The sequence below is a fragment of the Chenopodium quinoa genome, unplaced genomic scaffold (genome assembly GCF_001683475.1).
Source record: "Chenopodium quinoa cultivar QQ74 unplaced genomic scaffold, ASM168347v1, whole genome shotgun sequence".
In the NCBI taxonomy this organism is placed as follows: domain Eukaryota; kingdom Viridiplantae; phylum Streptophyta; class Magnoliopsida; order Caryophyllales; family Amaranthaceae; genus Chenopodium; species Chenopodium quinoa.
Genome location: NW_018743144.1, coordinates 1,317,618 through 1,333,452, shown reverse-complemented (window position 1 = coordinate 1,333,452; position 15,835 = coordinate 1,317,618). Strand labels below are relative to the sequence as shown.

At 29.1% G+C, this 15,835-nt stretch overlaps 1 protein-coding gene across 1 annotated transcript; it reads left to right on the top strand.

Moving 5' to 3' along the window:
- Positions 1 to 8,308: 8,308 nt before the first annotated feature.
- On the top strand, positions 8,309 to 10,093 carry LOC110732117. The gene is made up of 3 exons (XM_021912035.1): positions 8,309 to 9,126; positions 9,223 to 9,413; positions 9,516 to 10,093. The coding sequence occupies exons 1-3, from the start codon at positions 8,309 to 8,311 to the stop codon at positions 10,091 to 10,093; spliced, it is 1,587 nt and encodes a 528-aa protein (XP_021767727.1).
- The last annotated feature ends 5,742 nt before the right edge of the window (positions 10,094 to 15,835 follow it).

Sequence of the window (15,835 nt, the reverse complement as noted above, 5' to 3'; positions counted from 1 at the left end):
GTCTAACACATTCAAACAATGCTTCTTGAATCGAGTGAAAGTCATATGCATTCAACAAAGCTAATTGAACGAAAGTCAAACACAATCAAACAAAGCTTTTTAAATCAAATGAAAGCAAACACATTCAAAAAAAGAATTTTGAATAAAATGAAAATCAGATTCATTAAACGAAGCTAATTAAAAAAAATAAAGTCAAACACATTCAAACAAAGCTTTTTAAATCAAATAAAAATCAAACACATTCAAACATAGGGTTTTTACTAAATTGAAAGCCAAACTCATTTAAACAAAACTATTTGAACCAAATGAAGGTCAAACACATTTAAACAAATATTTTTGAAAGGAATGAAAGTAAAATGCATTCAACAAAGCTAATTGAATCAAATGAAAGTAAAATACATTCAAACAAAGCTTTTAGAATCAAATGAAAGTCAAACATATTCAACAAATCTTTTTGAATTAGATTAAAGTTAAACACAATAAAACAATGCATTTTGAATCGAATGAAAGTCAAATGCATTCAACGAAGCTAATTTACATAAATGAATGTCTAACACATTAAAACAAAACTTTTTGAATCTAATGAAAGTAAAATGCATTCAACGAAGCGAATTGAATCAAATGACAGTCAAACACATACAAAAAAAGCTTTTTGAATCAAATGAAATTCAAACACATTAAAACAAATCTTTTTGAATCGAATGAAAGTCAAATGCATTAAACGAAGTTAATTGAAAAAAATGAAAGTAAAAAAAAATTAAATAAAGATTTTTAAATCATATAAAAGTAGAACACATTCAAACAATGCATTTTCAATCAAATGAAAACCAAACAAATTCTAACAAAGCTTTTTGAATCTAATGAAAGTCAAACATATTAAAACATAGTTTTTTGAATCGAATGAAAATCGAATGCATTTAAGGAAGCTAATTGAATCATAGGAAAGTCAAACACATTATAACAAAGCTTTTTTGAATCAAATGAAAGTAAAATACATTCAAACAAATCTTTTTGAATCAAAATAAAGTAAAACACATTCAACAAATCTTTTTGAATCAAATTAAAGTTAAACACATTCAAACAAAGGATTTTGAATCGAATGAAAGTCAAATGCATTCAACGAAGCTAATTGAATAATCAAATTAAATTCAAACACATTCAAACAAATCTTTTTGAATCAAAAGAAAGTCAAACACATTCAACAAATCTTTTTGAATCAAATTAAAGTTAAACACATTCAAACAAAGCATTTTGAATCGAATGAAAGTCAAATGCATTCAACGAAGCTAATTTAATCAAATGAATGTCTAACACATTAAAACAAAACTTTTTGAATCTAATGAAAGTAAAATGCGTTCAATGAAGCTAATTGAATCAAATGAAAATCAAACACATTCAAACAAAGCTGTTTGAATCAAATGAAATTCAAACACATTAAAACAAATCTTTTTGAATCGAATGAAAGTGAAATGCATTAAGCGAAGTAAATTGAAAAAAATGAAAGTAAAAAAAATTTAAATAAAGTTTTTTTAATCATATAAAAGTAGAACACATTCAAACAATGCATTTTCAATCAAATGAAAACCAAACAAATTCTAACAAAGCTTTTTGAGTCAAATGAAAGTCAAACATATTAAAACATAGCTTTTTGAATCGAATGAAAATCAAATGCATTTAACGAAGCTAATTGAATCATAGGAAAGCCAAACACATTATAACAAAGCTTTTTTGAATCAAATGAAAGTCAAATACATTCAAACAAATCTTTTTGAATCAAAAGAAAGTCAAATACATTCAAAAAAGGTTTTTTAATTAATTAAATGCCAAACGCATTCAAGCAAAGATTTTTTAATCAAAGAAAGTCAAACTTTTCAAACAAAGCTATTTTTACTCAAATAAAAGTCAAATGCATTCAGCAAAACTAATTGAATCAAATGCATGAAAGTAAAACACATTCAAAAAAAGCTTTCGAGTCAAATGAAAGTCAAATGCATTCAACGAAGCTAATTGAATAAAATGAAAGTCAAACAAAGCTTTTTGAATTATTTAAAGTCTAATACATTCAAACAATGCTTCTTGAATCGAGTGAAAGTCAAATGCATTCAACAAAGCTAATTGAACGAAAGTCAAACACAATCAAACAAAGCTTTTTAAATCAAATGAAAGCAAACACATTCAAAAAAAGAATTTTGAATAAAATAAAAATCACATTCATTAAACGAAGCTAATTAAATAAAATAAAGTCAAACACATTCATCAAAGCTTTTTAAATCAAATAAAAATCAAACACATTCAAACATAGGGTTTTTACTAAATTGAAAGCCAAACTCATTTAAACAAAACTATTTGAACCAAATGAAGGTAAAACACATTTAAACAAATTATTTTGAAAGGAATGAAAGTAAAATGCATTCAACAAAGCTAATTGAATCAAATGAAAGTAAAATACATTCAAACAAAGCTTTTAGAATCAAATGAAAGTCAAACACATGCAACAAATCTTTTTAAATCAAATTAAAGTTAAACACATTTAAACAAATCTTTTTGAATCAAATGAAAGTCAAATACATTCAAACAAATCTTTTTGAATCAAATGAAAGTCAAATACATTCAAACAAGGTTTTTTAATTAAATAAATGCCAAACAAATTTAAGCAAAGATTTTTTAATCAAATTAAAGTCAAACTTTTTCAAACAAAGTTAATTTTACTCGAATAAAAAGTCAAATGCATTCAGCAAAGCTAATTGAATCAAATGAAAGTCAAACACATTTAAAAAACGCTTTTGAGTCAAATGAAAGTCAAATGCATTCAACGAAGCTAATTGAATAAAATGAAAGTCAAACACATTCAAACAAAGCTTTTTGAATTATTCAAAGTCTAACACATTCAAACAATGCTTCTTGAATCGAGTGAAAGTCAAATGCATTCAACAAATCTAATTGAACGAAAGTCAAACACAATCAAACAAAGCTTTTTAAATCAAATGAAAGCAAACACATTATTAAAAAGAATTTTGAATAAAATGAAAATCAGATTCGTTAAACGAAGCTAATTAAATAAAATAAAGTCAAACACATTCAAACAAAGCTTTTTAAATCAAATAAAAATCAAACACATTCAAACATAGCGTTTTTAATCAATTGAAAGCCAAACTCATTTAAACAAAACTATTTGAACCAAATGAAGATCAAACACATTTAAACAGATATTTTTTAAAGGAATGAAAGTAAAATGCATTCAACAAAGCTAATTGAATCAAATGAAAGTCAAATACATTCAAACAAAGCTTTTAGAAGTAAATCAAAGTCATACACTTTCGAACAAAGCTTTTCAAATTGGTCGAAAGTCAACTGCCTTCAATGAAGCTAATTGAATCAAATGAATAACAAAAACATTCAAACAAAGTTTTTTGAACAAATGAAAGTCAAATACATTCAAACAAAGCTTTTTGAATTGAATGAAAGTAAAATTTATTAAACTAAGCTAATTAATTCAAACGAATCTATAACAAATTCAAACAAATCGTTTTGAATCAAATGAAAGAAAAACACAATTAAACAATGCTTTTTGAATCAAATGAATGTAAAAAACATTTAAATATAGGTTTATGAAAGGAATGAATGTAAAACACATTCATACAAAGCCTTATAAATCAAATGAAAGTCAAACACATTCAATCAAAGATTTTTGAATCAAAAGAAAGACATACACATTCTAACAAAGCTTTTTGAATCAAATAAAACTCAAATACATTAAAAAAAAGCTTTTTGAATCGAATGAAAATTAAAGACATTAAAACAAAGGTTTTTGAATCAAATGAAAGTCAAACACATTAAAACAAATCTTTTTTAATCAAATGAAAATCAAATGCATTTAACGAAGCTAATTGAATCAAATGAAAGTCAAACACATTCAATCAAAGCTTTTTGAATCAAAAGAAAGACAAACACATTATCACAAAGCTTTTAGAATCAAATGAAAGTCAAACACATTAAAATAGTGGTTTTTGAATCAAATGAAAGTCAAACACATTAAAATAAATCTTTTTAAATCGAATGAAAATTAAATGCATTTAACGAAGCTAATTGAATCAAATGAAAGTCAAACACATTCAAACAAAGCGTTTTGAATCAAATCAAAGTCAAACATATTAAAACAAAGGTTTTAAAATTGAATGGAAGACAAACACATTAAAACAAAGTTTTTTGAATCAAATGGAACTCAAACACATTCAAATAAAGATTTTTGAATCAAATGAAAGTCAAACACATTAAAATAAAGCTTTTTAAACCAAATAAAAATAAACACATTCAAACAAAGCCTTTTGAATCAAATGAAAGTGAAATGCATTCCACGAAGTTAATTAAATCACATGAAAGTCAAACACATTCAAACAAAGCTTTTTGAATCGAACGAAAGTCAAATGCATTCAACGAAGCTAATTAAATCAAATAAAAGTTAAACACATACAAACTAAGCTTTTGAAATAAAATGAAATTCAAACACATTAAAACAAAGAGTTTTGAATCGAATGAAAGTTAAACACATTTAAACAAAGCTTTTTGAATATAATGAAAGTCAAAGACATTCAAACAAAGCTTTTTTAATCGAATGATAGTCAAGTGCATACAACGAAGCTCATTGAATCAAATGAAAGTCGTACACATTCAAACAAAGCTTTTTGAATCAAATGAATGCCAAATATATTCAAACAAAGCTTTTTGAATTAAATTAAAGTCAAACACCTTAAAACAAAGCTTTTTGAATCAAATAAAAGTTAAATACATTAAAACAAAGTTTTTTGAATAAAATAAAAGTCAATTGCATTCAACGAAGATAGTTGAATCAAACTAAAGTAAAACACATTTAAACAAAGCTTTTTAAATCAAATAAAAGTTACACACATTAAAATGAAGCTTTTTGAATCTAATGAAAGTAAAACATATTGAAACAAAGCTTTTTGAATCAAATGAAAGTCAAACACATTCAAAAAAAGATTTTTGAATCGAATGAAAGTAACATGCATTCAACGAAGCTAACAGAATCAAATGAAAGTCAAACACATTTAAACAAAGCTTTTGAATCGAATGAAAGTCAAACACATTCAAATAAAGCTTTTATAATCAAATAAAATTCAAACTCATTCAAACAAAGCTTTTTTTATTAATTAAAAGTCAATCCATTTAACGAAGCTAATTAAATCAAATGAAAGTCAAACACATTCAAATTAAACTTTTTGAATCAAATGAAAGTAAAAAAAAATCAAACAAAGCTTTTTGAATCAAATGAAAGTCAAACACATTCTAATGTAGATTTTTAAATGGAATGAAAGTCAAACACATTCATACAAAGTCTTTTAAATCGAATTAATGTCAGATGCATTCAACCAAGCCAATTGATTCAAATGAAATTCAAACACATTTAATCAAAACTTTTTGAATTAAATGAAAGACAAACACATTAAAACAAAGCTTTTTGAATCGAATGAAAGTCAACAAATTCTAACAAAGGTTTTAGAATAAAATGAAAGTCAAACACATTTAAACAAAGATTTTTTAATTAAATGACATTCAAACACATTAAAATAATGGTTTTTTAAACAAATGGAAATCAAACACATTCAAACTAAGTTTTTTGAATCAAATGAAAGTCAAACACATTAAAACAAAGATTTTTGAATCAAATTTATGTCAAACACATTCAAACAAAGCTTTTTGAATAAAATAAAAGTAAAAAACATTTATACAAAGATTTTTTAATTAAATGAAATTCAAACACACAAAACAAAGGTTTTTGAATCAAATGAAAGTCAAACACATTCAAACTAGATTTTTGTATCAAATGAAAGTAAAACACAATAAAACAAAGATTTTTGAATCAAATTTATGCAAACACATTCAAACAAAGATTTTTGAATAAAATGAAATTAAAACACATTCATACAAAGATTTTTTAGTCAAATGAATGTGAAATGCGCTCAACGAACCTAATTGAATCAAATGAATGTTAATCACATTCAAACAAAACTTTTTCAATCAAATGCAAGAAAAATACATTCAAATAAAGCTTTTTGAATCAAATAATAGCCAAATGCATTCAACAAAGCTAATTGAATTAAATGAAAATCAAATAAAAGATTAGAATAATGATAGAGGTGAAGACTGATAAGGCAACTACCACCAAGGAAAGATTGGAGTATGCTAGAATAATGAAAATGGCTGCTATGATAGGGAATCCTATCAAGACTGATAAGGAAACAACCACCAAGGAAAGATTGGAGTATGCTAGAATAATGATAGAGGTGAAGTTTAATGTTGATCTACTAGATTGCATTGAGTTTCTAGATGAATATGGCAATACAATAAAACAAGCTCTGAAGTGTGAGTGTAGGCCTATGATCTGTAAGGTGTGTGGTGGGATTGGGCATATTGATGTTCAATGTCCTAACAATAAGGTGAAGGAGAGGAATAAGATGAAAATACAGCCTAAGCGAGTTCAGAACAAGGATAGACAAAAGAAAATCAGGAAACCAGTTCAGAAGACTGTTTCTCGAAATTTTAATAGTGGGACTGATAATTTGAATGTTCCTCGGCAAGAAGATGATGGTAATCAGAAACTTCAAAGTTTGAAACCTGGAATTATTCTGATCAGTAGCAGTGGAAATAGATTCAGTGTTTTAGAGGAGGGGGAATGATTTTTTTCTCTCCATGGATAAACTTGGTTTCTAGAATGTTAGAGGTCTAAATAAGGCTAGTAAGCTCTGTGATGTCTTATGGTTCATCAGACATCATGGTGTTGGTCTTTTTGGACTTCTTAAAACTAAGGTGAAGGCTGAGAAGTTTGGTGTGGTGTTTAATAGATTGGGAAGTCATTGGTCAGTGTGTGCTAATTACTCTCATCATAAGGGTGGTAGAATTTGGGTTATTTGGATGCCTCAGGTGTTTAATGTGTTTGTTATTAGATGTGAAGAACAGTTAATCCATTTACAGGTTGTTCATAAGGGAACAGGTAATAGTTTTTTTCTGCACAATGGTCTATGGTTTGAATGAGGTTGTTGCTAGGCATAAGCTTTGGGAGCAAATAACTTAGATTGGTGATTGTATGAACAAACCTTGGGTTCTTTGTGGGGATTTTAACAACATCTTGAACCTTACTGATAGAATTGGCAATCTTGTTTCTTTGACTGAAGTGGAGCCTTTTAGAGCTTGCCTAAGACAGAACAACCTCTCTGATTGGGCTGATGGGGGAATGTTTTATACCTGGTGTAATAAGGAAGCTGGCTGTGATAGAGTGTGTACTAAAATTGACATAATCATTGTGAATTATTTGTGGATGGATAGATTTCCAGACATGCAAGCTACCTTTTTCCCTGAAGGTTTAATGGATCATTGCCCTTGTGTTATTAACATGTTTGATTTTGGGACTCAAGTTAAGAAACCTTTTAGATTTGTTAATATCTGGGTGGATTCCCCTGAGTTTCTTGTACCTGTTAAGGAGGCCTGAGAGATTAATGTTGATGGCACATTAATGTTCTAGTGTGCTAGGAAGTTGAAGGAGATGAAAAAAGTGTTGAAGAACTTGAAAATGGTGAATTACTCTTGTATTGAAACTGAGGATGCTGTAGCTGAGAAGACTTTGATGGAAATCCAAGTGAAACTCTAAGCTGAGCCTGATAATGAGAGTCTGATTGATTTGGAAAGGGAAGCTAGAGTCAGATATGCTAAAACTCACCTGGATAGATACAATTTTTTGAAGCAAAAAGATAAGGTTCATTGGCTTAAAGATGGTGATATGAATTTTGCTTTCTTCCATGATGTTATTAGGAAGAGAAGACTTCATAATAATATCTATTCCATTGTGAATAATATGGGGGAGGTGACTGTTGATCCTAAGGAGGTGTGTGAGGCTTTCTTGGAGTATTACCAAGGGTTACTTAGAACTGAAGCTCCTATGCAGGGCAACATTCATTTTGCAGTCATAGCTGAGGGTAACAGGTTATCTGATGAGCAAGGTTTGACTATTTGTAGAGCCTTTTCTGACAATGATGTTAAGTCTGCTTTATGGAGTATTGATGATGATAAGGCTCCTGGTCCTGATGGGTTTTCCAACAAGTTTTTTAAGGCTGCTTGGCATATTATTGGTAATGATGTTACCAAGGCTGTCCTGGATTTTTTCAATGTTGGTAAGTTGCTTAAATAGGTCAATGCCACTACTTTGACTTTGATCCCAAAGATTGAACATGCTAATAAGGTCACTCAATTCAGGCCTATAGCTTGTTGTAATGTGGTGTATAATATCATTTCTAAAATGATTTGTTCTAGATTGAAGGAGGTGCTGCCTGATTTAATTGATGATTGTCAAGGAGCCTTTGTCTCTAGAAGATCTATTCTGGATAATATCCTTATTTGTCAAGACATGCTAAAGGCTTATTATAATAAAAGGAAGACCCCTTGGTGTACCATTAAGGTGGATCTTAGGAAGGCTTATGATTTTGTAAGCTGGGAGTTTATTCAGGGAATGATGTATGCTTTGAAGTTTCCCACTCACTTCATTTCTTGGGTAATGCAATGTGTTACTACTCCTACTTTCTCTTTACTGCTTAATGGTGGTTCTTATGGTCTTTTTAAAGGGAAAAAGGGAATAAGGCAAGGTGATCCTAAGTCTCCTCTCTTATTTGTTATTGTGATGGAATATCTGTCCAGATTGCTGAAGAATGTTGGGAAAAAGAGGAGATTTAAATATCACCAAAGGTGTAAGGAGCTTGCTTTAAATCACTTAATTTTTGCAGATGATTTGATGTTGTTTTCCTATGGGACTAATGATTCTGTCAAGCTCCTGATTAAGGCTCTTAAAACCTTTGAAGCTAGATCTAGTTTGCAGGCTAATCTTGAGAAAACTGCAATTTACTTTGGTAATGTTCAGCAACCTGCCCAAGATAGCATTTTGTGCGAGTCTGGATTTGTGAAGGGTAATATGCCTTTTAGGTACTTGGGGATTCCTTTAAATGCGAAGTATTTGAAGATGGTGGATTATGATAGTTTGATTGACAAGATGCTGGTCAGATTACATTGCTGGAGTAGTAGGAATCTTTCATATGCAGCTAGGGTCACCCTTATTAATGCTGTGTTAATGAGTTTGCATACTTATTGGGCTCAATGTGTTTTACTTCCCAAATCAGTCATTGATAGGATTAACCAGCAATGCAGATCTTTCCTATGAAGTGGTAATGTTGTTCTATCTACTACCCCTCCAATTGCCTGGGATTGGTGTTGCAGACCTAAGAAGGCAGGTGGTCTTGGAATCAGAGATTGCAGGAAGTGTAACAAAGCTGCTCTGGGTGTGTATGTTTGGAAAATAGCCAAGAAAACTGACTCTTTATGGGTTAAATGGGTACATTCAGTTTACATTAAAGGTGAAAATTGGTGGGATTATGTCCCAAAGAAAGATGCTGGGTGGGCATGGAAATTGTTATGCAAAGTTAAAAAATGATATGAGACATGGTTTTACCTCTAAGGTTGGCTGAATAACAAGTACAAAATTAGAGATGGGTATAACTGGCTGCAAGGTGATTTGGATAAGGTTCAATGGTGTAATTGGGTTTGGAATCCTTTCAACATCCCAAAACATACCTTTATTGTACGGCTTGCTGTTTTGGGAGGACTTAAAACTAGAGATAATCTATTTCAATATGGGGTGAGTAACAGCAGTGACTGCTTGCTTTGTGGTGATGCTGTGGAAAATTGCAGTCATCTTTTCTTCTCCTGCAGTTTTAACAGGAAGGTGTTGAAGGCTGTTTCTCAATGGATTGGTTTTGATAAAGATCAGGTAGACATTCTTCACAACTGGAAATTATGGAAAGCTGAGGGTAGGAACCATGTTCAGAAGAATTTGATCCTGGCTAGTTTGACTGCTGTTGTTTACAGTATTTGGCTTGCTAGGAATCATGCTCTATGGCATAGTGCTTTTCTTAGACCTGAATTCATTGCTAAGGTCATTAGAAGGGAGGTGGTGACTAGGTTCCAGCAGATAATCAATCATACTTGGACAATTGCTGACTGTAAATGGCTACATCAGCTTAGAAATAGTGTCTAGTTGCGTTTTGTTAGTCTTGTTTTGTATGCTGGTTTGTATTGGCAGGGGTTTTAGTGTGTTTTTTGTGCAGGTCTTGGTCCCCTGTGCCCTTCCTAGAAGGTACCAGGGGTCTTTGAACCTGGTTTTTTGATTCTTGTGTGTCCTGGTACCCTTCCTAGAAGGTGAACGGGATACCCTTGATTCTGCTGGGGGTGGTGTGCCTTACTTGTAAGGCTTGTGTAGTCTGGTGTTTCCTGGATTGACAGATTGTAACTTCTTGTACATTTGTACAGTTTCTGTTTATAATAATTTTCTTACTTTCAAAAAAAAAAAAAGAATTAAATAAAAATCAAACACATTCAAACAAAATTTTTTGAATCGAATGAAAGTCAAATGCATTCAACTAAGTTCATTGAATCAAATGAAAGTCAAACACATAAGAACAAAGGTTTTTGAGTAGAATGAAAGTCAAACACATTATAACAAAGGTTTTGTAATCAAATGAAAGTAAAACACGTTCTAACAAAGCTTTTTGAATCAAACGAAAGTAAAACACAATTAAACATAGCTTTTTGAATTAAATGAAAGTTAAACACATTCAAACAAAGATTTTTGATTCAAATGAAAAGTAAAACACATTCAAATATAGCCATTTGAATGGAATGAAAGTCAAATGCATTCAACGAAACTAATTGAATCAAATGAAAGTCAAATACATTCAAACTTAGCTTTTTATGTGAAATGAAAGTCAAACACATCAAAAGGATGATTTTTGAATCGAATGAAAGTAAAAAGCATTCAAACAAAGGTTTTTGAATCAACAGAATGTCAACACATTCAAACAAAGCTTTTTGAATCGAAAAAAAGTAAAATGCATTCAACGAAGCTAATTGAATCAAATGAAAGTCAAACACATTTAAACAAAGCTTTTAAAATCAAATAAAAATTAAACACATTAAAACACAGCTTTTAAAATCAAATTAAAGTCAACCACATGAAAACAAAGCTTTTTGAATCAAAAGAAAGTCAAACACATTCAAACAAAGCTTTTTGAATCGAATGAAAGACAAATTCATTCAAGGAGGCTAATTAAATCAAATGAAAGTTAAACACATTCAAACAAAGCTTTTTTAAATCAAATGAAATCAATCACAATGAAATGAAGCTTTTTGAATCAAATGAAAGTAAAACACATTCAAACAAAGCTTTTTGAATCAAATGGAAGTCAAACACATTCAAACTAAGCTTTTTTAATCAAATGAAAGTCAAACATAATAAAACAAAGATTTTTGAATCAAATTTATGTCAAACACATTCAAACAAAGCTTTTTGAATAAAATAAAAGTAAAAAACATTTATACAAAGATTTTTTAATTAAATGAAATTGAAACACCCAAAACAAAGGTTTTTGAATCAAATGAAAGTCAAACACATTCAAACTAAGCTTTTTGAATCAAATGAAAGTAAAACACAATAAAACAAAGATTTTTGAATCAAATTTATGTCAAACACATTCAAACAAAGCTTTTCGAATAAAATGAAAGTAAAACGCATTCATACAAAGATTTTTTAGTCGAATGAATGTCAAATGCGCTCAACGAAGCTATTGAATCAAATGAGTATCAATCACATTCAAACAAAACTTTTTGAATCAAATGCAAGAAAAATACATTCAAATAAAACTTTTTGAATCAAATAATAGCCAAATGCATTCAACAAAGCTAATTGAATTAAATGAAAATCAAACACATTCAAACAAATATTTTTGAATCGAATGAAAGTCAAATGCATTCAACTAAATTCATTGAATCAAATGAAAGTCAAATACATTAGAACAAAGGTTTTTAAGTAGAATGAAAGTCAAACACATTAAAACCAAGGTTTTGTAATCAAATGAAAGTCAAACACGTTCAAACAATGTTTTTTGAATCAAACGAAAGTAAAACACAATTAAACATAGCTTTTTTAATCTAATGAAAGTTAAACATATTCAAACAAAGATTTTCAATTCAAATGAAAATTAAAACACATTCAAATATAGCAATTTGAATGGAATGAAAGTCAAATGCATTCAACGAAGCTAATTGAATCAAATGCAAGTCTAATACATTCAAACATAGCTTTTTATGTGAAATGAATGTCAAACACATTAAAAGGAATCTTTTTGAATAGAATGAAAGTAAAAAGCATTCAAACAAAGGTTTTTGAATAAATAAAATGTCAACACATTCAAACAAAGCTTTTTGAATCAAATAAAAGTAAAATGCATTCAATGAAACTAATTAAATCAAATGAAAGTCAAACACATTTAAACAAAGCTTTTAGAATCAAATAAAAGTTAAACAAATTAAAAGAAAGCTTTTTAAATCAAATTAAAGTGAACCACATGAAAACAAAGCTTGTTGAATCAAAATAAAGTCAAACTCATTCAAACAAAGCTTTTTAAATCGAATGAAAGTCAAATGCATTTAAGGAACCTAATTAAATAAAATGAAAGTTAAACACATTCGAACAAAGCTTTTTTAAATCAAATGAAATCCAAGACAATGAAATGAAGCTTTTTGAATCAAATGAAAGTAAAACACATTCAAACAAAGCTTTTAGAATCAATTAAAAGTCAAACACATTCAAACAAAGCTTTTTGAATCGAATGAAAGATAAATGCATTCAACAAAACTAATTGAATCGAATGAAAAACGTTAAAACACATTCAAACAAAGCCTTTTTAATGAAAGTGAAACACGTTAAAACAAAGACATTTAAATTGAATGAAATTCAAACACATTCAAACAAAGCTTTTAGAATCAAATGAATCTCAAACACATTCAAACAAATCTTTATGAATCGAAGGAAAGTCAACACATTCAAATCAAGATTTTGAAAAAAGTGAAAGTCAAACACATTTAAACAAAGCTTTTAAAATTAAATGAAAATCAAATGCATTTAATGAAGCTAATTGAATCAAATGAAAGACAAACACATTCAAACAAATCTTTTTGAATCGAATCAAAGTCAAACACATTAAAACAAAAGGTTTTTAAATTTTATTAAAGTCAAACACATTAAAACAAAGGTTTTTGAGCCAAATGGAAGTCAAACACATTTAAACTAAGCTTTTTCAATTAAATGAAGGTTAAACACATTAAAATAAAGATTATTGAATAAAATGAATGTCAAACACATTCAAACAAAGCTTTTTGATTCAAACAAAAGTCAAACACATTCATACAAAGGTTTTTTAATCGAATGAAAGTCAAATGCATTCAACGAAGCTAATTGAATCAAATGAAATTCAGACACAATTAAATAAAGCTTTTAGAATAAAATGAAAGTCAAACACATTAAAACAAAGATTTTCAAAGCTAACGAAAGTCAAATGCATTCAACGAAGCTAATTGAATAAAATGAAAGCCAACACATTTAAACAAAGCTTTTTGAATCAAACCAAAGTCAGATACTTTAGAACAATGGTTTTTAAATTGAATGAAAAAAAAACATTAAAACAATGTTAAGGAATCAAATGAAAGTCAAAAACGTCCAAACAAATCTTTTTGAATCAAATGAAATTCAAACACATTTAAGCAAAGCTTTTTAAATCAAATGAAAGTCTAACACATTCAAATAAAGATTTTTAATCAAATGAAAGTCAGACACATTCAGACAAAGATTTTTAAAGTAAATGAAAGTCAAATGCATTCAATGAGCTAATTAAATCAAACGTAAGCTACACACATTAAATAAAACACTTTAAATCAAATGATGGTCAAACACATTAAAAAAAAGCCTTTTGAATTGAATGAAAGTCAAAGACGTTCAAACAAAGCTTTTAGAATTAAATGGAAGTCAAACACATTCAAACAAAGATTTTTGAATTGAATGAAAGTCTAATGCATTCAACGTAGCTAATTAAATCAAATGAAAGTCAAGCACATTCAAACAAAGCTTTCTAAAACAAATGAAAATCAAGTACATTTAAACAAAGCTATTTGAATCAAATGAAAGTCAAATGCATTCAAACAAAGCTAATTGAATCAAATAAAAGTCAAACACATTTAAACAAAGCTTTTTGAATCAAACCATAGTCAAACACATTAAAACAAAGGTTTTTAAATTGAATGAAAGTCAAACATATTAAAATAAAGGTTTTGGAATCAAATGAAAATGAAACACGTTCAAACAAAGCTTTTTGAATTAATGAAAGTCAAACACATTAAAACTAAGCTTTTCAAATCAATTGAAAGTCAAACACATTCATACAAAGCTTTTTGAATCAAATGAAAGTCAAATGCATTCAACAAAACTAATTGAATCAGATGAAAGTCAAACACATTTAATCAAAGCTTTTTAAATCAAATGAAAGACAAACACAATGTAACAAATTTTTTGGACCAAATAAAAGTCAACACATTCAATCAAAGCTTTTTGAATAAAATGAAAGACAAACACATTCTAACGAAGATTTTTGAATCAAATTAAAGTCAAATACATTAAAATAAAACTATTTAAATCAAATCTAAGTCAGTCACATGAACACGAATATTTTTGTATTGAATGAAAATAAAACACATTTTAACAAACGTTTTTAATCGTATGAAAGTCAAACACATTCAAACAAAGCTTTTTGAATCAAATGAAAGTCTAACACATTCAAATGAAGCTTTTTAATCAATTGAAAGTCAAACACATTCAGACAAAGCTTTTTAAAGTAAAGGAAAGTCAAATTGTAGGGAATATTTCAGTTATTATCCCAAGCTTGAACCCCCCTGTGATCATACACTTCAGTACGGTGGCGTCCAAAGGGAAAGAAGATAGAGCAAAAGAGTTGCCAAAAAGTTTTAGGAACTTGTAAACCGTTCACAGGGTAAAGGTTAAACCCCTTAACGATCCAAGAGATCGTCAACTCCAATAGGTCTTGAACCATGACTGGTAGTCCGTGGATTGATAAGTGACTTTTATGTCACTTTTAGGGTGTTTATTGAGTCATTTTCTGGCTTATTTTCCAATAATTTAACCCTTTTTTATCCTTTATTTCTATTATTTGCTTATTCTCGCCTTTTATCTTTATTTTGAGTATTTGTGTAATTTTTAATAGTTTTTAGTTTATTTTCGTTTTTTATTTTATTTTTCTTACTTTTGATGTTTGTAGTTTAAGTTCTTAGTTTTTATTTTTAATAATTTCTCTTTTTATCTCGTTTTCTTATTTATTTTAGTTTCATATTTTATTTTATTTTATTATTTTAGTCTTTTTCCCTACTTTTCTTTGTTTTTTTTGGTTGTGTAGGTATGTTTTTGGGTGAAGCACGGATTTCAAAGTCAAATGGTTTGCATTGGAAGTTCTAGACCCGAGTCAATGAAGTTCAACAAAATTCTTACAAGCTGCTGCCCCTAACCTCTTGTTGCTGCCAGCTTATCATACACCACACCATTCCTTAACCTCCACCACACATCTTCTCCCCTTCTGTTCCCCTGCACCCACGCAACTCCCTTACCACCACACACCACCAGCCACAACAACAACAACAATAACAGCAATGGCAGAAACATCTCTTCGTAACCCACAACATCCGCATCACCAATTCATAGCAACAAATCAGCCACCAATTGCAACCCCAAATCGCCCAAGCAATATCTCCAATTCAGAGAAAATGACAATTAAACAAGTTCGAGCAAACCAATGGAGTTTATCAAAACTACGAGTCAAAAACTTTTGAGGTTTTGTAATTTGAAGTGGTGTGGCGAACACACCCATGGTTTGACCGAACC

Excerpts from the sequence above, each read along its gene's own strand:
- LOC110732117 (XM_021912035.1), top strand. The coding sequence starts at position 8,309 with ATGATTTGTTCTAGATTGAAGGAGGTGCTGCCTGATTTAATTGATGAT. Across the intron at positions 9,127-9,222 it reads GTCACCCTTATTAATGCTGT|TGGTAATGTTGTTCTATCTA; the intron begins GTTAATGAGTTT and ends TTTCCTATGAAG. Across the intron at positions 9,414-9,515 it reads ACATTCAGTTTACATTAAAG|GTTGGCTGAATAACAAGTAC; the intron begins GTGAAAATTGGT and ends TTTACCTCTAAG.